The sequence below is a fragment of the Taurulus bubalis genome (genome assembly GCF_910589615.1).
Source record: "Taurulus bubalis genome assembly, chromosome: 5".
NCBI classification, from domain to species: domain Eukaryota; kingdom Metazoa; phylum Chordata; class Actinopteri; order Perciformes; family Cottidae; genus Taurulus; species Taurulus bubalis.
The window spans coordinates 16,020,975-16,043,895 of record NC_136593.1 but is presented as its reverse complement, the minus strand read 5'-3'; the positions used below and the strand labels follow the sequence as shown (position 1 = coordinate 16,043,895).

Genomic DNA, 22,921 nt, shown 5'->3' with positions numbered 1-22,921 from the left:
AGGGGGGCGCTTTAGGAAACGGAAACTGTAGCAATACTTTAAGCACTCCTGCTAACTTTTCTTGTGAACTGCAATAAAAACAAAATGTCTACAAATGTATGAATTGTTATCTAGGAGAAGTGTATTGAAACATTACTGTAAATGTAGTGTATTTACATGAGAAAAGGTACATGTTGGGGCTTCATAATTGTTAAAACAAAATTATAAATAACATCATTAAACTGAGTTTATGGTTGTAAGGAATGTTGACTGGTGATTTTTTCCTTCTTTTTTTGAAGTGTAATGAAACAACAATAAATCACAAATTCAGTAGTTTAGTAACATGATAACGTGAGTAATGTTTATTTCTCTTTTGACATACACTTCTAAAGTAATGTCACTCAAAAACATCAAACTATTTGTGATCAGAAGGTGATTTCAGTTTTTACTGTTTAGTGCAGTGTGCAAACAAGCATTAAGATAAAAATACAGATCTTATAGAGGAAACTAAAAAGAGGATGCACAAAAAAAACATGCAAAAAAGAAGCCTGATAAATAGAGGATGAGATCACTGCAGAAAATGACATATGCTACACTTAAATAAATAAAAAATGGTGGAAGTCATCAACTTTAAGGTGATAAACTGAACACTTGTGTTTCTATGCGGTTACTTGAACATAACACAAGAGCTGAATGTTGGGTCTGTCTTTGCAGGGAAGCAAGAGCAGGATTCCCACTGATTGGTGATTGGTGACTTGCAATGTTTTTATATGTTCATGTGAGGCTGTGTTTGATTTTTTTTTTCTTTTGCCCATGAAAAATGTATATAGACCAATGTTACTCAGAGTAACAGGGAAATATTGGTCCAATTATTGATTCAAACTTAGACTGCCTGCACTAATATTGAAAGTGCATGTGGAAGTAGAACCTATAAAATACATTACTATATAGTACTGTATCAAGTTCATCATCATAGTGTCACATACATGTTTGTAGTTTAACAAATACAGCAAGAAAACAATTTCAGACACCCTGAACTATAGGCTTTTTCACACTATCAAATGACCCTACACGATTATCGTGACCTAAAAGAATGATAACAATATTATCGCAAATCTACAGTGAATTTAAAAAACCTAAGACAATAATGCTATGAGTCAAATTCATCTTGAACTTTGTTTATTGTACGTTTTATTTGTTTTTTGGGTGTAGGGATGTGAAGAGATAATCTCTAACGATAACCATGGACGCCTAGTTAAAGGTCTGGGTGCAAGATTAGTGACAGACTAGGGCAAGAATGGAAATGTTTCATTTAATAAACATCTGAAAGTGAAATTTCCTGGCACATTGTATGGCGTCTTAGCGTCTTTTACTATAAAACTCATACATAAACTCATTACATAATGTATTTCCGTGTTTCCCATAGGATTTTGCGAGACAATCTATGAATTACTTTGCTCTCAAAAACAATTTTGTGTGCTTGTTTACAATGAAATGCTTTAATAAATAATGTAAATATAAACTCATTGGTTGTACAGATATGAATGGTGATGAAAGTGCTAAAAAGTCCCGCCCACAAAGCATGGTAAATGAGACAGGGTCCTCGTTTCAAGACGGGTCGAGTGCATTGCGGGTGTCCTGGTTGAGCAGGGGGCCCCGTCCCTCAAGGAAGCTACAAGGTCGAGGGTGGTCCAGGATTCATCTCTACTTCTTCTACATTTGCAGTTTAAGAAACTGCAGCAGGTGCTTCACTGCCACTTGGTGGTGGGAATGGAAGGTTGACTACGTGGTATGAGTGGGTGTAGATGTGTAATGGTACAATATAACCCACAGCAAACGTTGTGTCCGTTTAAATTCTCATCTCAGCTTAATTCGACTGACAACACCTAGCCTATAATTTTAGATTTGTGGAAATGAATTAGTCACTGACAAAGTACTTGTTCTGCATTTGAAGTTTGTCGAGAATTTCACAGTTTAACTGGTGCAGAATGGTCTATTTTTACCCATGTGACAGAAACAGGAAGTCCAGGTGCAGCAGGAGAATTGTAAAGATTGTGTCTTAAAGCATTAAGTCTCATATGTTCATCATTTATTCGTCATCGCAGTTGCAGTGAAGAAGTAATTCCCACTGGAGCACTATCCATGTTTGCCATGGGAAATACAATGCATGTGAAAAGAATAATTTAAGAAAAACAATGTGCCAAAAAACAAAACAATGTACTCTATTATCTTCAGTGTAACTTTAGTTAATGTGTCATCTGTCATCTGTCAAACTGTCATCACTCAAATGGTTTCCTGAGGAATCCCTAGATTATTTCCCTAATAACCCACAATAACCATGTGACAATCACAATAATAAAATGACTGTATGTGTCTCCATACAGATCTATTTCTATGGAAATGATTTAATTAAAATTGTGAGTCATGTTTTGTCAACTGCACCCGACCACCAGAGAGCAGAAAGGTCTGTGTCTTAATGGAGCAGTTCCAACAGCACAGATGGATAAGGCCTGTATGGACTGTATGATTACAATAACTGTATATTAGCAGCAGATATTCTGCTATAGGAATTACATAATGCTCACAGTCCCTTACAGTGACCAAAAACACGAGGAGTTAAAACATTAATGTAATGTTTCAGAATGGCCTATATGCTAGGCCTGTGTGATATTTGCTTCCACAAATACACTTGACCTGACCACAAACACAAACTTGTTTCACTTTCATAAATGTGTCACAAGCATTGTTGAGTAGTTTAAGTAAAGATTGTTATATACATACATATATGTACATATGTGTGTGTGTATATATATATATATATATATATATATATATATATATACATACATATATATATATATATATATATATATATATATATATATATATATATATATATGTATATATATACACATATTTAGATTTTACATTTATGTAAAATATAATCTAAATGTAAAAAAAAACTAAAAAAAAACCTAATACAATACATTTTTTCAACATTTGGTTATTCCATTAGAAAAAAGTTTTTGGAACTACATAAGATATTGCTTACCTAATTTAAACATGAACTGGAAAACCCCACGGGTAATATTACCATTTCATTATGGAGAGGGAACTTGAGCAATGAAGAGAATCACATAACATGTAACACCAGCAGGAAGACAGACAGTCAGTGCACCAGATCACTGCAGAGACTGGTAGAAATCTTCAGATCTTAGGGTGAGAAATTAATGTATTTGTTATCAATGTAAAATGATTGTCTTTTTAACATTACACGCCTGCTTTACTGTATGCAATATTTCATTGTTTGAGTCATAATATGGGGAATTCAGCCTAACCATAGAATGCCTCATAATGGCTAATAAAGATGTATTTGTACTTGGCAGACAATGTATTTCAGTTGTAAATGACATAACAATCAATTATCCTAAAACTGCAGGAAAAAAACTTGAAAATTATCCTTAAACCGGCTCACAAAAACATAATACAACTGTCAGATACAAATCTTTGTTCAAAAGGAAGTGTTGAACTGTCTCGACCATCTTTAACTTCCCCTTTCACCAGTGGCACTATTGATACCGCAAAGAGGGGGCTGGGTTTCGATATGAGTTTAACTTTCCGGCAGTATATTGCAAAAAAGCTAACCTTCATTCTGAATCCTGTTAGTTGACAGAATGCTGATGAACCACACAAACCAAACAGAAGATGACCTCTTCTCCTGCTACAGTCCTTCAGTCGTCCATTACCGGTACTTCGTAGTGCTGTGGGGATGTGCTGTGACCGTCATCGGTACGGTGGGCAACCTGATGACCATTCTGGCTTTCGCCTTAGACCCACGTCTGAGGACTCGCTTCAATGTGCTCATCGTCAACCTGGCTGTCGCTGATCTCCTGTACTGCACCATATTGCAGCCCATTTCAGTGGACTCCTATCTACACCTCAGATGGCGCAGTGGTCAGCTCTGGTGCCGTATCTTCGGACTGCTCCTCTTCGTCTCCAATGCTGTCTCCATTATCAGCCTCTGTCTGGTGGCAGTAAGCCGATATCTCCTGGTCACAAGAAGGGCCGTGTTTGACTGTGTCTTCTCTGGCCGTGGTCTTATTTCACTCCTGATCTCAGCGTGGGTACTGGGCCTGGCCAGCTTTGCCCCACTCTGGCCCGTTTATGTGTTTGTGCCACAGGTGTGCACATGCAGCTTCCATCGCACCAGGGGTCGTCCCTACAGCACCATCCTTCTCTTTGTCTACTTTTTTGTTGGTTTGGGCTGTGTTGGTGTTTTCTACCTCCTCATCTACAGACGTGTCCAGGTTGCCGCACAGGCTCTGCTGCGCTACAGGCCAAGCCGTCGGTCCTCCAGAAAGAAACCATCTTCTTTAGCACAAGGGACTGATGATAGTGGAGTTGAGAGTGGCATGGCAAAGACATGTAGCAGTGAGATAAGCAGCCAGGAGATAGGCAAACATACGGATGAGATGACCTGTGAAAAATCTTCAGAATCTGTCCAGAGGTCAGCCATGGCCCTAAGTTCATCAGCCATCAAGTCTCCCCCTGATATCGTTCAGGCATCACCTGTATCCACACCTGCTCCCACCACTGCAGCACCCTCTTCCCGCTCAGGAACTTCAGGAGATGATGAAGATGAATTCAAGCGTGTAACACGTATGTGCTTAATTGTTTTTCTGTGTTTTGTGTTCTGTTTTGTCCCCTTCATGTTGCTTAACATAGCCGACAAACATAACCGCGCCCCGCAAGTACTGCACATGTTTTGTGCAAACCTCTCGTGGCTGAACAGCTGTATCAACCCTGTGCTCTATGCTGTCATGAACCGGCAGTTTCGACAGGCCTACGGTGTGTTGCTCAACAGGGCTGTTGCACCATTTACCTGCCTCTGGACCTGGTGGTCACCTCTGAGATCCTAAACTCCTGGAGCTTGAACCCAGTATAATATTATTCTCTTATAACAACACAGACATAGTGCATCTTACATTCCACCGCTCTCAACTTGAAGGTTGCTTTTCTTTGTTACATTTATGTTGCATTTAGAGATTCACCAATACTGACTGGATATTAGTCGGATGCTAACTCAATAGCTCAGATATTGGTGATATGTGGAAATCTGGTATTGGATACAATTTTTTTTTAATAAATAACAATTCAGCAAATGTATGTTTATGGATTTATTTGTTACATTTTGTTTTACAAAAAGTTTGGAAAGCAATGTTTAAGTCAAGCCTGATGTTGCCTTACACATGCTGTAAAATAATGATACCAGTCACTTCCACACAGTGAGGCATACAGCTTTATAATTAAGCACTGGTACCAGTATTGGTACTCGACATGCTGATACCCAAAGCTCAGGTATCGATATCGGGAATGGAAGTCAGATTAATGCAGCCCTAGTTAAATTGAATGACCAAAATTCCAGGCTCTATTATTTCACAACCTCCATGTTTTACTATACTCTTGTTTGTTTTTTGACAATAATGTACAGTATTACTTTGCGTTTATTTCATGCATGGAATCAATTATATTGTGTAATCCATAATCCCCAGAGTTGCATTCAGAATGTTGAATTAGCCAACCATCCCCACTAAGTGTCTATTACATCATATGAGAAACCACTTGTGTTACAAAATCAGCACAGGATATTCTTTTGTAACAGAACATGTCAGTAATTCTGGAACTTGTAACTGTGTATTACCTGTCACAACCCGGCTCTCAGGCGATGACAAATATGGGAAATGAAAGTGGATGACGATAAATTAAAAGGTATTTATTATTAAGAAAAGACTACCATTGTGAAGTGTGTCAGTCAGTAACATTAGTGATGTAAACGTGAATGCTTGAGGTGTGGGGTGTTGTCAGCGAAAACAAAGGAAGACCAAACCAAGACATAACCGGGCATTAGCCGGCAGTCCATGCAAGCCGGAGAGAGACCAGACCAACAGTGGAGGAGGGTTTTTATTCCCTAGGTGCTCCAGGACCAGGGCCCTATTTCTCGTACCAGGGCCCTATTTCTCGTACCAGGGCCCTATTTCTCGTACCTGGTTTCGTATACTGAGTTAGCGGGCTAATTGTCAGGATAAGATGACGTAGGTCAGGCTTTCTAGGTTTCTCAAAGCAAGCTTAGATAAATCACCATAGCAACACATCCAAAAATTTAAACCTGCTCCCGGGCAGGCTTACTGAAATTCACTGGATAAGCTGGACACTCCCACCGGACAAAAGGCAGCTCACTCCCTCATTGATGAAGGAGCGATATTAGTTATATTAGTTTTATAGGGAGAGAGTGCTTTCAGATCGCCAGGATCCATCCTTTACATCATCATGACTTCCTGTACACGGCGATATAGATTTTGCCGGCAAGAAATAATTTATTTACGAGAGCTTCTCGAGCCGCGGACATTGATCACCACAGGCGCAGCTGATCGCCGGTCTCTCAGACACAGACTATCAGCCGCTGCATGCCGCTGTTCTTAAGTTTATTTAGCTCTTAAGAAACGTATGGATGTGTTGAAAGCACTCATAATTATATGACAGTGTTATTAGTACACCATACATATCATTATTGTAGAACATGATTAAGGTGATCGTGATGAGAATACAGAGAATCACACATAATTTATTTTCACTGCTTCAATTGATTGAATTTCTGATTATGAATAATACATACATACTAATCCGCCCATACACATATTCAAACTCATATACACATATATAGTACATGATTCATACGTGCATACAGTACATATATCCTCATAAGTATATATGTATTCGTAAATATAATCTGATTGATTTGGGTGATGAAGCACTTCAAATTAGCCGATACATTTTCCCAGCACTGACGCATTTAACTTGTCTGATATATTTGCGACGCTTATGTCTCGCAGCGGGGGGGCTGTTAAAGTTGCGTTCACGGCAACAATGTTGCAAAAACGTTGGAATATTCGCAACGCGTTTGCTGTGAATGATTACGGTATTGACTTCCTCATATGCCTTCATGATCATCTACTGCTTCTCATTAGAGAAATAAAAAGAGGTTCCTCTGAGTTTATTTGCCACTGTACTGTTAGAACATCGTGGTGTCAGTGCTCCATTATTATCCCTTCTGAAGAGGAGCGGGCGCGCGCATTTATCCAGATGACTGACGTCTGGCTAGAATTAACGAGACCGTTTCAGCGCGGATCAGCCGTGAAGAAACCCAGATAGCCTGATGTCAATCATCTCGCTAATTTAAGATGGAGATTAGGACATTTACTTGACTTTGTTTAGCCAGGTATGAAGAATACCCCCCAGGTGCTCTGCATCCAGTAATCTGCCACACCCACGTTTCTGTGACACCTTCAGGGACAAATAGCTGGCAAAGCCACACTTGTACAGTGAGATAGGCAGGGGCTGACACATGCTGATGATAGTACAAGACTAAAAGGTATAAGGTGTTCATGTGATCTGGTCTTTAGTATGACATGTGGGTGGAGTGTGTGCTTGTGCATGTTTGAGTTGTGTCAAGAAATGCACTTATTGACATTACCGACAAAGGGAAATAGCAATCATCGTCTTGTCCACACTCCACCCTCACAAGATGTGATTTATCTTTTAAGACTAACACAAGAGAACCTCAAGGTTGTAACGCTTGTTTCACACATAGAAAACAAAGCGGTTGGTGGCTTCAAAAATAGAAACACAACACGCCATTGTTGCCACTGTTGTCAAAGATACTTATACTTAAGTTCTAGCACAGCAAAGGCAAAACACAATCTAGCTAGCTAACGTTACACACTTTCAGCCCCTCGAAGCCACATGAAATAAATGACTTGGGGTACTGCTCGCTTGCAACGAGAGGTAACTTAATAACATTACTGATTACTGATAAAGCTTAACCCACCAACCAGCCAACAACTGATAGTTTACCACAACTGCCAGCTGACACAATAGTTAGCTAGCAAGAATTGACAACTTAACGTTACACAGACAAATTGCAAGTTTAAAGTTGTGTCTGGCCACCTGGCGATGGATGTTTAGTACTCACTGACTTTTTAGATCTTGTTCTGTTTTCAAACTCCTGAGAAATGTATCTGGTACTCTGCTTGTAGTTGTCCGCGTTTCACCGTCAGCTAACGTCACTAACCTAATGTTACTCAATACTGGTTATCATGATGGTTTGCTGAGACTTGGTTTATTTAAGAGTTATGAGAGAACTTCAAATCTCAGTAGAGCTGCATATTTTGGTTTTATTTAAACAATGAATGCCTTTTTTGTATACAAGTTTGGTGTTACAGTTGAATTAACAACACGATAATGTGAACATGATATACAAACTATTTCTCAAAGTTAAATTACAACATTTCAGTTATCAATGAAACATCATATCAATAATTTCCCTTTTATTGGTGAGACAGTTTAATTTGGATTTGAATGAGCAGGTTCATAAAAAAGCATATAACTTAAAAAGGGAGGAAGTGCCATTTGTCAGAACAAGGTATCAAAAGCTGCAGGTGGCAACAATAAAGCAACCACAAAGGGACTCACAACCAACATTGGAACAATAAATTATGTGCAGTTTGCGCAACGTACTCTGCTTACATGGTCAGTTTTATATAATTTCTTAGATGTCTTATCTTAAAGTAACAGCTGTATGATAGTTGTGGTGTCTAGTACAGGTGCCTGGGACACTAATGGAGTGGATATTAGTCAAGCTAATTCAATGATCTCTCTTTTGTGTCTTCAAATGGTCTCATTATTTATAATAATAAAACATGATGAAATGTAATTATAACGTTCTAATGATTTCAAAGTGCACAGATGCAATCAAATGCTGATTGAAAAAGCAAAAATATTAATTAACAAAGGGGCCATCAAGTATTTCAGATTAAAGTTGCAAACAATTATGTTCACAGTAGATTTGTAATGTCAGTAGCTAAAAGTAAAGCGGACAATGAATAATACGGTGGTTTGGTTAAATATACACAACAGAGGCTTATTGGAAAATGCTTCCACAGGATTGTGGGGGCAGGCAGTTAAATCCTGGAAGACCGAAAACAGGCAGCCCCGGCTCATCTTGCAAGATGTCGTCATCAAAGATGTTGGGGTTGTTGACATACCTCAGTAACTCATCGTCTATGGCTTCAAAGGACTCAGACAGCATGGGGTCAGTGTGGTACGTTTCCAGAGGTGAGGGAGGACTCCCGTTTTGTTCTGAGAGCAGAGAAAGGGACAAGAGAAAGATAATGTTTCTACTGCCGTGGTTGTGTTATACAGGACTGTCTCAGAAAATTAGAATATTGTGATAAAGTTCTTTATTTTCTGTAATGCAATTTAAAAAAAAAAAAGTCATGCATTCTGGATTCATTACAAATCAACTGAAATATTGCAAGCCTTTTATTGTTTTAATATTGCTGATTATGGCTTAAGAAAACTCAAAAATCCTATTTCAAAAAATTAGAACATTTCCTCAGACAAAGTAAAAAAAAAAGATTTATAACAGCAAAACAAAATCAAACATTTGAAAATGTCCATTAATGCACTCAGTACTTGGTTGGGAATCCTTTTGCATGGATTACTGCATCAATGCGGCGTGGCATGGAGGCAATCAGTCTGTGGCATTGCTGAGGCTGTATGGATGTCCAGGATGCTTCAATAGCGGCCTTTAGCTCATTTGCATTGTTAGGTCTGGTGTCTTTCAGCTTCTTCTTCACAATACCCCACACCCTCTCTATGGGGTTCAGGTCAGGGGAATTGGCAGGCCAATCGAGGACAGTAATGCCATGGTCAGTACACCAGTTACTGGTGGTTTTGGTACTGTGGGCAGGTGCCAGATCATGCTGGAAAATGAAATCCTCATCTCCATAGAGCTTTTCTGCAGACAGAAGCATATAGTGCTCTAAAATCTCTTGGTACACAGCTGCATTTACTCTGGACTTGATGAAACACAGTGGACCAACACCAGCAGCTGACATGGCACCCCAAACCATCACTGACTGTGGGAACTTCACACTGGATTTCAAGCAACTTGGATTTTGCGCCTCTCCAGCCTTTCTCCAGACTCTGGCGCCTTGACTTCCAAATGAAATACAACACTTGCTTTCGTCTGAAAAGAGGACTTTGGACCACTCTGCAACTGTCCAGTGCTTCTTTTCCATAGCCCAAGTCAGACGCTTCTTCTGTTGTCTTGAGTTCAGAAGTGGCTTGACCATGGGAATACGGCTATTGTAGCCCATTTCCCGGACACGTCTGTGAACAGTGGCTTTTGATACCTGGACTCCAGCTTCAGTCCACTGTCTTTGAAGCTCCCCCAAATTCTGGAAGCGACTCTTCTTCACAATGCTGTTAAGGCTGCGGGCATCTCTCTTGGTTGTGCAGCGTTTCCTGCCACATTTCCCCCTTCCAACAGACTTTTTGTGTATGTGCTTTGAAACTGCACTCTGTGAACAGCTTGCTCTTTGAGAAATTTCTTTTTGTGTCTTACCCTCCTGATGGAGGGTGTCAATGATGGTCCTCTGGACAGAAGTCAGATCAGCGGTCTTCTCCATACTTGTGATTTAGTTTACTGAACTAAGCTGAGTGTTTTTCAAGGCTCAGGAAACCCTTGCAGGTGTTTCAACTTAGTTAGACGATTCAAGTGATTAGTTGAATACCCTACTAGTATACTTTTTCATGATATTCTAATTTTTTGAGATAGGATTTTTGAGTTTTCTTAAGCTGTAAGCCATAATCAGCAATATTAAAACAATAAAAGGCTTGCAATATTTCAGTTGATTTGTAATGAATCCAGAATGCATGACATTTTTGTTTTTTTAAATTGCATTACAGAAAATAAAGAACTTTATCACAATATTCTAATTTTCTGAGACAGTTCTATATATTTGTAATACTGCTTTCACAAAACTGTGATGTGCTATGCAACCCACCAACAGGAGAAAAGAAAGTATAGACTGATGCTGTAGGATTTGATTTTGCACAAGATTCTCGTGAATTGTATGCATTTTTCTTTCAGCTCATCAATTTATTCAAGTTCTCTCACGATATCTGATACACTTGGTTTGTTTAAATATCTCAATTAAAATGACTTATTGCCTTTTGTAATTCATAAAAGAATAGTTCAGCATTAATACTTACTCACTTTCTGTCAGAAAGTTAAATGAGAAGATTGATACCACTCATATCTGTCCATTAAATATAAGCCAACAGCAAACATCTTAAGCTTAGCTCAAAGACCGGCATCAGGGAATCAGCTAGCCGGTCTCCGTCAAATAGGATAAGAAACACGTTGGATTTTGTACGGATTTAAGAAAAGAAATATCATTTTTATAATTAGTGAGTTTTAGAGGGGCTGGTAGGTGGATTTTACCATTTAAATCTCCCAAATTTCCCGAACTTTTGCTTTCACCAAATTGGTATATAGATCTGCAGCTTGAAGACTGTGAGATTAAATGCTATTGCTGCCACAATTACCCCTAGTGATAATATATTTTTTAATTAAACAATAATAGTACAGCCATATAATTTTTTATTTCATAATTAAGCATTACTGTTGGTATTGTTTAACCTATGGCTATGTACTGTTTTTATTTTTAGAACGTATTTCCATCGATGTTAACACATACACCAAGCAAAGTGTTTAAGAATGCAAGCATCAGAAGGTAGAATCAAAAAGCTATAAACAACTAAATAAATGTGTTATGAACAGTTTTGCGCAAATCATTGTTAGACAATATGTTCAGTAGAGCAGACTACTGTACATGTGCATGCAGTAGAAGCAGCCCACAGCCCCACGGCGTATAAGTTAGTTCAGTTTCATAGCTGTCGCTTGACATCTAGCTAGACAGCATCTTCCCCAATGATTTCCCACAGTGCAGGATCAAAATATAGAGAGCAAACCCAGAGCTCTGTGACGAAAGGAGAGTGATTTGTTTGGGTGAGGTTTTCAGCTGGATGGGGCAGCAAGGAGAGCCCATGACTCACCAGCTGCCTCTCCACACAGGGCATTCATTGGTTCCAAGCCTTCACCCTGTGCCATGTCAGAGGACTTGGGTGACCTAGCCCCCAGTGTGTTCCTACATGACCAATAACAAACAAACAGTCATTACAACCAGTTGCTCATGACAAAAAAGGGGATGGGAACACTACTTCTCAGATGAAGCAAGTCCTTTTTTGGTTTGTAGTTGTTTCTGTATAAAAAGCACATTTAGAATATAAAGGACGATTAAGTATTATTATAAAAAGCAAGTTGCTGTAAACCAGTCTGGAGAAAAATAATAATACACTTACTCCTTTGAAACAAACATCAGCTTGGTTTTGATGTACTTTTTGTAAGGACTGTCACCTGAAAGAGAATGAGTTGAGAAATAAATGTGTCATATTCATCCCCAACACTATCAATACATTGTAATTGTACTCATGAATACTGAAAGGCAGAACACCATTCACATAGCATTAACCAAAACAGCAAACGGAATATGAGGTGTGTTTTGGGCAAATTTGGTTTCTAAAAATATTTAAGCAGCAAGTAAAAAGTACAAGCAAAACATTTGTTGCCCTTACTTCCACTCTTCTCAGAGTAGTATTTTCTGAACGCCTCGTCTTTAGGGATGTTTGGATACAGGTAGACAAGAGGATTTTCTGGGATATTTTCAGCTTCTAAGATCTGGAAATTCCTGATGATTTCATGGAAGGGAATCTGGCTGAGGTCGACCTTGGTGAAGGGCTGGACTGTCTTCACTTCCGGCTCACCTACAATAGACAGGATGATAGTATGTGATGTTGATACTAGATTTGTCTACCATAGAACAATTTGAAACTATATTTTAGGATCAATTGGAAATCAAAAATATCTCACCAGTTATGGTGATTTCCACCCAGGAGAAGGTGATTCCCCCATTGATACTTTCACTGAAGCGCAACAAGAACGTCCCTCTCTGCTTCTTCTTCAGGAGGGACTTCTCTTTGCCTTTGTTCACAAACCCCATGATGAGGCTACAGTGCAAAAAAAAAAAAAGTCTTACATAAAACAAGAAACTTCTCCCATTTTCTAGTAATTAAAAGACTTTAGCTCAACTGCTTCTCTTTAGACCCTGATTGCACTAAAACCTACCCATCCCTCCACAGGTCTTCAAGGTATGTTTTCACCATCACCAAGATGCCATCAAACCACACCCAGAAAGTGTCAGGAGTATTTTCCTGGAACAAAGGGTGTGTAAAAGGTCATCAATTCACACCTACAGTGTATTCATCAACAATGAACATCTACCGTCACGCTGTAATGCTCATTGTAAAGGAACAGAAATTGTACGATGGATAAAAGTTGAGGTGCACAACTAATGAGTCACATTGAATGAAATGTAAAACATGATAGTGGTGGATATGGAAGGGACTGTCAGCTAATATTGTCACCTTGTTAACATGTTGAGGTTTAGCAGGTAATGTTTATCCTGTTATCATGTTTACTTGTTGAATAGCTTACATACATATTAGCATGAAACAGAAAATACATGATGGGTATTCATTCATCCATCCATCCATCCATCCATCCATCCATCCATTAACAGCCGCTTATCCGGGGTCGGGTCGCGGTGGCAGCAGGTTCAGCAGGCCGACCCAGGCTTCCCTCTCACCCGCAACACTTTCCAGCTCATTCTGGGGGATCCCGAGGCGTTCCAAGGCCAGCCGGGAGATATAATCCCTCCAGCGTGGAAAGCTCAAGCTCATTTCGGCCCCTTGTATCCGAGATCTCGTTCTTTCGGTCACGACCCAGAGTTCGTGACCATAGGTCATTCATAGGTGAGGGTTGGAACGTAGACCGACCAGTAAATGGAGAGCTTCGCCTTCCGGGTCAGCTCCCTCTTCACCAGGACGGACCGGTACAGCGCCTGTTTTACTGCTGCAGCCGCACCGATCCGCCTGTCGATCTCCCGCTCCACCTTACCCTCACTCGTGAACAAGACCCCAAGATACTTGAACTCCTTCGCTTGGGGTAGGCAGTTTGTCCCCACCTGGAGGGAGCAATCCACCGGTTTCCGGCAGAGCACCATGGCCTCAGATTTGGAGGTGCTAACTCTCATCCCTGCCGCTTCACACTCGGCTGCAAAACGCCCCAGTGAATGCTGGAGGTCACGGTCCGAGGAGGCAAACAAGACCTATTCATGACCCTATTCATTCATTTCTTTAGGTATTTGGTCATAAACCAACAAACTGACATTTTGACCTGATGGTGGCAATAGAGGAAAAGTCTGGGGATCACCCTAATTGAGATATTATGAGTCAAGTGATTAGGGTTAATGCTAATCCCTTAAACCATGCTGAAAAACATAAACTAGGATTCAGTATTCTTACCTTGCTAAATTTTGACCAAGCCACTTTGCAGGTGTCATATTTCTGCTGCTTTCCTGGAGGGATGGAAAATAAATGAAGCATTATACTCTCACTAACTGACATCATCACAAATAAAACATGCATACAAGCCATGAAATACACTGAATTATAGTGGGCAATCCTTTTGATCATAATATAATACAAATCAATAAGTCCTGCTGGGTGTCATCATTATTTTAAAGATACTCTTAACACAAACAGCTGTTGTAAATATGATAAAGTTGCAAAACCACTTTTGAGATTTTTTCTAATGTGTCTTCTTTCACTTCAAGTGGTTGCTCTAAATCAGGGGTCAGCAACCTTTCCTATCCAAAGAGCTATTTTGCCCTTTTTTCCACCAATTTCTTTTTTGTCTGGAGCCGCAAAAGCTATTTGACATGACAGTCTGGCAAAAAAGAAAGAAAGAAAGAAAAAAAATCCTCAGGGAGCCGCAACAGAGGTGCTAAAGAGCCGCAGGTTGCCGACCCCTGCTCTAAATGATGAAATAAAAACTATATACATTTTTTTAAAGTTTTGGCCATCCTTTTTGTTTGATCTGGGTAAAAATGGTAAAAGAGTACCAATTTACCATCATCCCAAATTATTAGAGACACAATATGTATGATCCGCTCTGTTCTTATGAGAAACTGGATAGATAAAATATAAAACCCTGAGAAACTGATGAAGGGATTTGTGGGGTTAAATAATGTCTATCCTTCCACATGGCATCCAAAAAGGTCCAAACAGTAATTCAACGTTTTTATATCAATGCCTCTGGAGCTTAGAAGTTTTGCTGAGGCTTGAGTTATTTTTTTCATCTTTATAAAGTCTTACAGGTGCATTGAAGTAACCAAGGTGTTTCCTGATATAGTGGTTGATTAACAAATTCAGTCCTATTTTTAGACAGAACAACATTGAAAATATGCAAAGGCAAGCAACTGAAGCAGAATATCGAAGCAGCATTTACCAAAGAGTCTGTGTGCGATCATTTCCAGCTGATCCTCATCCAGACCACGTTTAGTGGCAGAGAGAAACTGCCAGCTCAACATTTCTCCAAACTGTGGCCAAGTAGCGGCAGGAGAGTTGGCGAAGAACACGACATCCTGGAGAAAACAGACGCACATTAACAAATATATACACAATACATCTCTAATGTCTTCTCATAGCACTGCAACATGCTTCATGGTGTTGTTGTGGCTGATTTCTTTTTATGGATCGATGATGAATAATCTTCTTAAAACCTGATGCTGTATAAACTTAGTAGCTATCTCCTATCTGACTGCTGGTGAGGCGCCACAGGAACTCACAAACGGGATCTCAGTAATCAAACACCCACAGAACACAAGAGAGGTTGGATCAGAGTTCAATTCACATAGATTTATTTGTAACACACAGACCACAAATAAACCGAGTTGGGGCAAGTATCAGCGACAACAACTCCTACCACAACTCACGACCACAAACAAACAAACAAACAAACAGACATAGTATTTATAACGTAAGATTTGGTTTAGGTGCGGCCCACCGTCCAACCCCTTAGTCCATCCCCATAGCTAATATTTCTCGTAACTAGTGCCCAGGCACATCACTTTCATCACGTACACCAGTTCACGCCAGTTTTCCTAAAGTAAGTAGCTGCTTCGCAGATTGTCTCCCACCTGGTCCTTTTCCGGTCTAATATCTACCCGCTACTTGTCATAATATCTCGTCTCTTCCTAGCTAGCCCCTTGATCTTCGGTCGCTAGGGACCCGCTGGCGGCTACAGCTCCATCTCACCTTTGTGTCCACACTGAGCAGGTTGAACCAGAGGACAGACGCCCAGGCACTCTGCTGCTGGCTGGAGTTAGAGATGATGACCACCGGGATTGAGGAGGCCTAAATTGGGTGACAGGGAACGCTAACCTTTATTTAGGTCATATTTCCATACTCAAGAGAATAAAAACAAGGACATAATACTTCATTTGTAGACAGAGCACATGAAGGTAATTGTTAGTATTTGTATAAAGCCAGCCGTATAACAAGAAAAGAAGCAGAAGAAACTCCACCTGCAACTCAACCGACACGCCTTTCATCTCAAAGACAGTGTCAAAGTAGATGATGTGCAGCTCCTCTGTAACACTGAGAGAAATCTGTCAACACCAAAAAACACACACACAAACACATCATTATTTGGTTGTTCACATCTCCTTGAATTATGACTTGAGTTAAACTGTAAGCACAGATATATTCAATGTAATGTAATTCAGGATTGCTAACGTCTACTCACATCACTGACTCCTTTACCGCCACCTCCAGACTTCTGCTCCTTCAGAGTCTACAGACAAATAAGAGTACAAAATAAATCAAACTAAAATATTTCCACCTGTAATTTAAATGTTTTGTCTTAATCACTACAGTTTAGCTTCTGTAGACTCCTTTATGCGTGCACTTGAAAATGTCAGTTATGTATTTATCCTTCAGATATCGCAATTATTAAAGGCTTTTTAACTTATTGTTGATTTTATCCATTGTCATTTAATATTTATTCTCTTTTTAAATCCTCATCACTCACAAGATGCCTGAAGTCTGCTACCATGCCTCCATTCTGGCTCTCTGCCATGTTCAAAGCCTTGCTTTTGGTCCCAAGGACATTAAAACGCCGATATCTGCAGACATACAAGGTTTTGTAAAAACAAATTCATATCAAATGCAAAAGTTTAAAACAGTTCTCCTTGAAATGCCACTTCATATGAAAGTTAAAGTTATGCAAAACAAATACTCACCCTTTGATCTGAGGAGCCTCCCTAATTTAAAAAGTGAGAAAAACAGAGCAGTGACCACAGGGTTGCAACAAAACATCTACATCTTTTGTCAGATGTTAAAGTTGCAGGTTTGTTGTGTGTGTGATGAAAGTAACTCAAAGTAAATGAGGACCTCACCTGTCCATAGACACATTCACTTTCATTGAGTGGTTCAGCTCAGGGAACTTAACCAGAAGCCTGGAAATATTAAATCAGGGGCAAGATTTTAGAAAAATTAAAAGTCTGAATGAGTAGGAGTTGACAGTTTTTTAACTCTCTTTCTTGGCTCAAGGACACCAGAAGCACACGCCCCCTGACTAGGGTAGGGTGTGCGCTAGTGGGTTGAAGCCAAACCCAGATTCTCTCCTGTTTTGGGACAAGCTTTGTTTTTTTGACGTTTCGCCTTGTTTATAATATACAAATAAAAAAACTGAGCTTCTGACACCTGGTCGCTTCGTTGTTCAATATAATACAGGCAGTATTATCTGCAAATACAGACACCCTCACACTCCTACTCATCCTGCCTTGAAGATAATAATAATAATAATAATAATAATAATAATAATAATAATAATAATAAGTCACATTTCGGAAAAGGATAACAGACGGCTTTGAAGAAAAGCATTAAATGATAATTGTTCTCATGGTCATTGTGTTCATATGAGATCAGAATTGCTGTAATGTTTATGTGGTGAATGAAACCCCACTACAGCCAGTAAACTGAGTTTAGGTGGGTTTAGCTCCATTGCAACCTTTTGTTTTGGTACAGGTAGATAGCGCTCTTTCAAAAAGGCGCTTCATGTCAGTGGTCCAACATGCACAACTAGCGTACTAATAACTGCATATGTAGTTCTGAAAACTGATGCCGATTACCACAACACAATGAAGGCATTGGTCGGAATGTACTGAAGAAAAGTCTGTACATGTAAATAGATTAAGTCAAACATTTACTAAAAGTACATTTAAATGAATACACAGCATTGTAGTGATTTCCTGGAGTGGCACACTGACCTGGTCTTGACAGAGAACTGGACGTTTGTGCGCAGCACCAGGGGTCCTTTACCCTGAGGCATAGAGGGCTGAGTCTCCACCACAAAGGAACTTCAAGAAACAGTTAGACAATAATGTCAGGAAATTTAACAAGGAAATCACACGAGAGCAAGAATGTGTACAAAAGTGTGTCCTAAAAGAGAGACCTCTTGAGTAAGTCTTTTAGAAGAGTATCTGTTCTCTTCTGCATTGTGGGTTTTTGGGCCTTCACCGGGTCGTTTTCATAGGACACTTTTCCTACCAGCTCCTCCAGCTTACCAAGAAACTCCCGCACCTGGAACAGACACACTGCCACACAGGTGAACCTACAAAACAAGAGGGAAAGAGCAAAAGTGATGATGTCCACACAAGTCTTAAGAAAAAGAAGAAAAGGAAAAAAAACACAGACAAATTGACAAAGACCATGACTTAGAGCTGCCCCCGCCTCGCCTTTCGGTCTTAGTCATGCTAATCAACATATTTCCAAGAAACTTGAACGTGAGCACATCTCTGGTTAACACAGGTTTTAAAGTGATGCTTTGTTTGATTCTTTGTAGAGGAACTCAGTTTTACAGATCTCTCGAGTAAATCAAGTAATTGATTAGGCGAAAAAATCTTTCTGAGTGTTCCCCGACTAGGAATTTCTTTAGTCGAGAAGAGCCCTACAACGAATGTGATAATAATAGCGGTGAGATCAGGAAAGTCTCAAAATCCACCTAGAAAACAGTCATTATTTCTTCAGCCTTGCACTTCATTTACAAAGGATCATTGATATAACTGTTACAGTCAACCTTAAAGATCCAAACTGTGTGAAGCAGGTGGAGATGAACATACCCCTTCTCTAGCTGATCCAGAAACACATTGTCTGGAGCACCAATGCAGGCCTTCTGCTGCCTCCTCTGCCACTCCACCAGCTCCTTTTTCACCAATATATCGACCAGGTGATCAGTCTTGTCGAGGAGCTTATTGAGGTCCGACAGTGTGCTCTAAGAAGATAATTGTATGACACAAAAAATATTATTATTGTTTTTTAATTAGGAAAAGAATTGGACTAAGGAGAGATGAAGGTGTTAATTGCGAATAGTGTACCTTTTTACATTCATTCAGTCTGTTGATAAGTAACTGAAAAACTTTATTTTGGTCCTTCTTCACCGCCTCATCTACCACAGCTGCATAAACGTTTCCACAGAGGGATCACCGTTTCCATATAAGACAAAAACAAAACAAAAGAGAACATATAGCTGTGATTCAGGCACTTTATTACTCATCTTAAGAGAACATTGTCACAGCATGGAAATTTAATCAGAACTTTTGAATCTGCTTACCTTCCATTTTATAAGTTTGGTATTTAAAATCAAACTCGTCTTGCTGCTCCTCCAGACAAAACATTGTATGTTCCATGCACTATATCCCAAAAGTCCCAAGAACAACAATAATGAATTAACTGTGATATCTTTAAATTACAAAGCACAAAACAAATGGCATAAAGCAACATAATCTTCACCTGCACGTCATTCCGAAGGCCAGCCATTTTACGTTCAAGGTCCTGCTGGCTCCTTGTCTCCATGGCTTCTTCTACATGCAGGAACTCGACCTGAGAAAAGCAAAGGAGCAGGACGAGCAGGTATAGAGTCTGAGTGAAAGTGGCAGTTAATTACAATATCTAATATTTTGGTGGAAAACCACACACTGAGTCCTGAAGTTTGTTTTCCGTACATGTGACACTTTTTAAATACCTGGCAATAATTTTTTTCAGAACTGAATGCAAACAAAATCTATAACGGAAATTCTCATTGGACACCTTGAACATATCCTTATAAACTTAATTAATTAAGTAACAGTACACACAGCAAATCCACCCTTAGTGGCTGGCCTTTGAGTCAACAGCCAAAACATGACAACTTGTTAAGTTTGTATAAAATATCCTGTGACAACTGCAATGTTTTTTTTCTTGTGCACTATGTGTGCAGTTGTTACGAGTGCATATGCAGTTCATTGAAATGTTCCATAAGCAGCAGGGTGTCAGCATCTACTCATCTACGTCACAATACATTGATGAAATGTTGCCCTAACCTGCTCAACCAGATCAGCACTTTGCAGGATATCCTTCTCTTTTTCCAAAAACCATAGGATTGTTTTTGCCAAGACACACGGCTCCTCTTGGTATCTCTGCTGCAAGGAGAGAGAGATCAGATGGATATCCGAGTCGAAGACATCATTATGGAAAAGATTCCCTTAATACCACCCAGACAAACCTGAAAGTTCTGTTTATAGCGTTTAATGTTGTGCTGCATCAAGAAAGACTCCTCCTGGACAAAGCGGCTGTGTTGTATATCCAGATTCTCCAGCAGGACCTGGAACAGCGCCATGGCCAAATCACGGTCCCGTGCTGCTCGTTCCCTAAAGAACAAAATCAACCAGATACAAATAGCACACGTTTTACAAACATGCTAATTTACTGTAATCTTTGAATGGTATAATATGGGTTGAATGATATCAGGGGCAAAAGAGATGAGAGTGCTGCCTTACCACTCCTGCTTCTCTAGCCAGGCTGACAGGTAGTGCCTCACATCCATAGGCAGAGCATCCTTGTCGTAGAGCTCGTGCAGCTGCTGTGTGTAAGGAGCAGGCAGGTCCGTCAGTCGGTTCCACTGAGCCATCCTAAAGAAACTATAACATGCACACAAACAGAGAGCCACGTTAAATGCGTGTGCATTAAAAGACAGCGTCATTGCATTTAAAAAGGGGCAGGTTCAAACAAGTCCGTCATCAAAAGTTGAAGGAGTTATGTGCAAACCCTGTGACTGACAACTAACGTTTTATGACTGTAAACATGTGACTTATCGCCTACAAATTGTGTTTATTATCTTTTTGAAAACGCCATTCGGAGGTTGAGGCCGAGTATAACGCTACTTAATTTGTATGTTACGTTAGCTTGTTTTGAACGAACTGTCAGTCAGCAGCGTAGAAAGGGCCCATTAGTAACGACAAGTTCGCTTACCTCACTTTATATGCTGTCTGTCAGAGTCCACTTAGAAATATCTTCGTAACTAACGTCAGCTAACTGGTCACTTAAGACAGGCGCATTGCTATCTCGTGTTTCTTCCGTAACAGCTAACGTGAGTTGCAGCCGTTGCTCGACGTTACTAAAACAAAACAACTGCCGAGCAGTCACAGCGTGTTATTTCCTTGATATGTTTTTACTTAGTTGTCTGTTTCATTGGATATCTGCTTATCCCTCCCAATTGGTTCTCCTCAAACTAACCATGGGCGCCATTTTGGCTCTAAAACAATTGCCGTTAAAGCACGTCGGAGCTGAAATGCCCGGATTGGGTCAAACTGTTTCCTAGTGAGCGCAGAGCTGACAGCTCATTGGTCGAGCCGCTCACAGATCCGCGCTTGCTATTGGTACATTTTTCACGTCAATCTGTCGTGAGGGGCGTGGTCAGCAAAATAGAAACTTACGGTCCTGGATAAAACATTTCCCGAGAAATGATGTTGTGAAAGTGACGCAGCGAGCGTGTGACGCACTCAAGGGCGGAGCACGGATTGCTGTGCCCGAGGAGCCTTTCCTTTAAAAACCTGAAAGATCAGTGAACAAGACTGGAATATAATTGTATTATTTAGTGTGTAGCCTAATATGTAACCATTGCAGCCACTTAAACTCACACACAGTTATATGCCCCCATTGGTTTGAGAAATAAATATCCTCCACTTCTTCATTTCACCTTAACGGTTTCTTCACCTATGCATTATGTATATACTTCAGAATCAACAAGGGAAGCAAAGCTTTTGGAAGATTTGTTGACGATCTGAACATCTGAATATATTTTTTGCACAGATCTAGTGGAGAGGTGGAAATATAAACACCTGGCAGTGTAGCCGACTCAAAACCATTACTTTGGTACCATTACTTTCTAGAGTCTCTGATTAGTTATAAATAAAAAACAGTATTAAGTTACAATTTTACTCACTTGGGGGTCTCTGATTAGGTATAAACAAAAAACTGTATTAAGTTACAATTTTACTCACTTGGAAGCGCTGTTACACAAGGAAATATAACACACACTAACTGTAGCTTAAGGGCTCCCATGCTTTCACCCAAGGTCATTTCATATCTTCTCTTATCTTTAGCATGCCAGCTGCACTTATCAAACTTCTACACACATATCTCTTTGTTATGGGAGGTTCATCATTATCACACAGGAAGAGGGAGTTCTCAACCTCCCTTCCAGGCTGGCTTCCCAGCTGTCGGACAAATTCCAAAAACAAACTCTAGCGCAAAACTATTGCTCACCTTTCTTCTGAGAGAACGTGGTGAAGAGTTGTTTACCTCCTATTTTATTTGGCCCCCACCATAACTTGCGGCCCTGTACATTAGTTCCTGTTGTCCTCCATTCCTGAACAAACTATTCCAAATCATTGTTTGTTTTAATTGATAATATTGGTATTTGTACGAAAAATTCCAATAAAAGAAGGAAGCAAAAAGTACAATAAACTATTACATACTTAAACTTAAAAAACGGTAAATAAAATCTATCACTTACCACCACTAAGTAGCCGTTTGTAAAGATGTGTGTAAATATTAACATGTTGTATTAATGTGTGTCTTTACAATAGATATCAGGTAAATATCTAATCTTCTTTTTTATAAACACTTAAAAATATTTACTTTCCAGGGTTATTATTTGGGAATGCATGTTGTCCACCAAGCTGGTACTACCCGTCCTCTGTGGGAACAGTTGCATTTGTTCTTCATCCTTTCAGTTCCCACTCTCACCAGTAGA

General features: G+C 39.7%; 2 protein-coding genes across 2 annotated transcripts; one reads left to right on the top strand and one right to left on the bottom strand.

Moving 5' to 3' along the window:
* Positions 1–3,653: 3,653 nt before the first annotated feature.
* Positions 3,654–4,898, top strand: gpr84 (G protein-coupled receptor 84; the record flags this gene model as incomplete). Its single annotated transcript, XM_079219020.1, has 1 exon — positions 3,654–4,898. One exon carries the CDS (start codon positions 3,654–3,656, stop codon positions 4,896–4,898), a length of 1,245 nt encoding a protein of 414 aa, XP_079075146.1.
* A 3,292-nt stretch (positions 4,899–8,190) lies between these two features.
* Positions 8,191–21,274, bottom strand: stat2 (signal transducer and activator of transcription 2). Its single transcript, XM_079219007.1, has 24 exons — positions 21,136–21,274; positions 20,664–20,804; positions 20,390–20,534; positions 20,208–20,303; positions 19,639–19,728; positions 19,460–19,538; positions 19,224–19,303; positions 18,969–19,120; positions 18,302–18,460; positions 18,117–18,206; positions 17,244–17,303; positions 17,088–17,108; positions 16,877–16,970; positions 16,592–16,639; positions 16,371–16,454; positions 16,102–16,200; positions 15,293–15,428; positions 14,308–14,360; positions 13,070–13,155; positions 12,815–12,951; positions 12,520–12,708; positions 12,247–12,301; positions 11,941–12,032; positions 8,191–9,174 (listed from the first exon to the last, which is right to left on the bottom strand). Exons 2-24 carry the CDS (start codon positions 20,792–20,794, stop codon positions 8,957–8,959), a joined length of 2,394 nt encoding a protein of 797 aa, XP_079075133.1. The 5' UTR covers positions 20,795–20,804; positions 21,136–21,274; the 3' UTR covers positions 8,191–8,956.
* Between the last annotated feature and the right edge of the window lie 1,647 nt (positions 21,275–22,921).

Coding starts and splice junctions, on each gene's coding strand:
- stat2 (XM_079219007.1), bottom strand. CDS start 20,794: ATGGCTCAGTGGAACCGACTGACGGACCTGCCTGCTCCTTACACACAG. Junction 17,304..18,116: donor CAGTTCTCTGTCAAGACCAG/GTCAGTGTGCCA, acceptor TAATATTTCCAG/GCTTCTGGTTAAGTTCCCTG. Junction 15,429..16,101: donor TGCTCAGTGTGGACACAAAG/GTGAGATGGAGC, acceptor TGTTTTCTCCAG/GATGTCGTGTTCTTCGCCAA.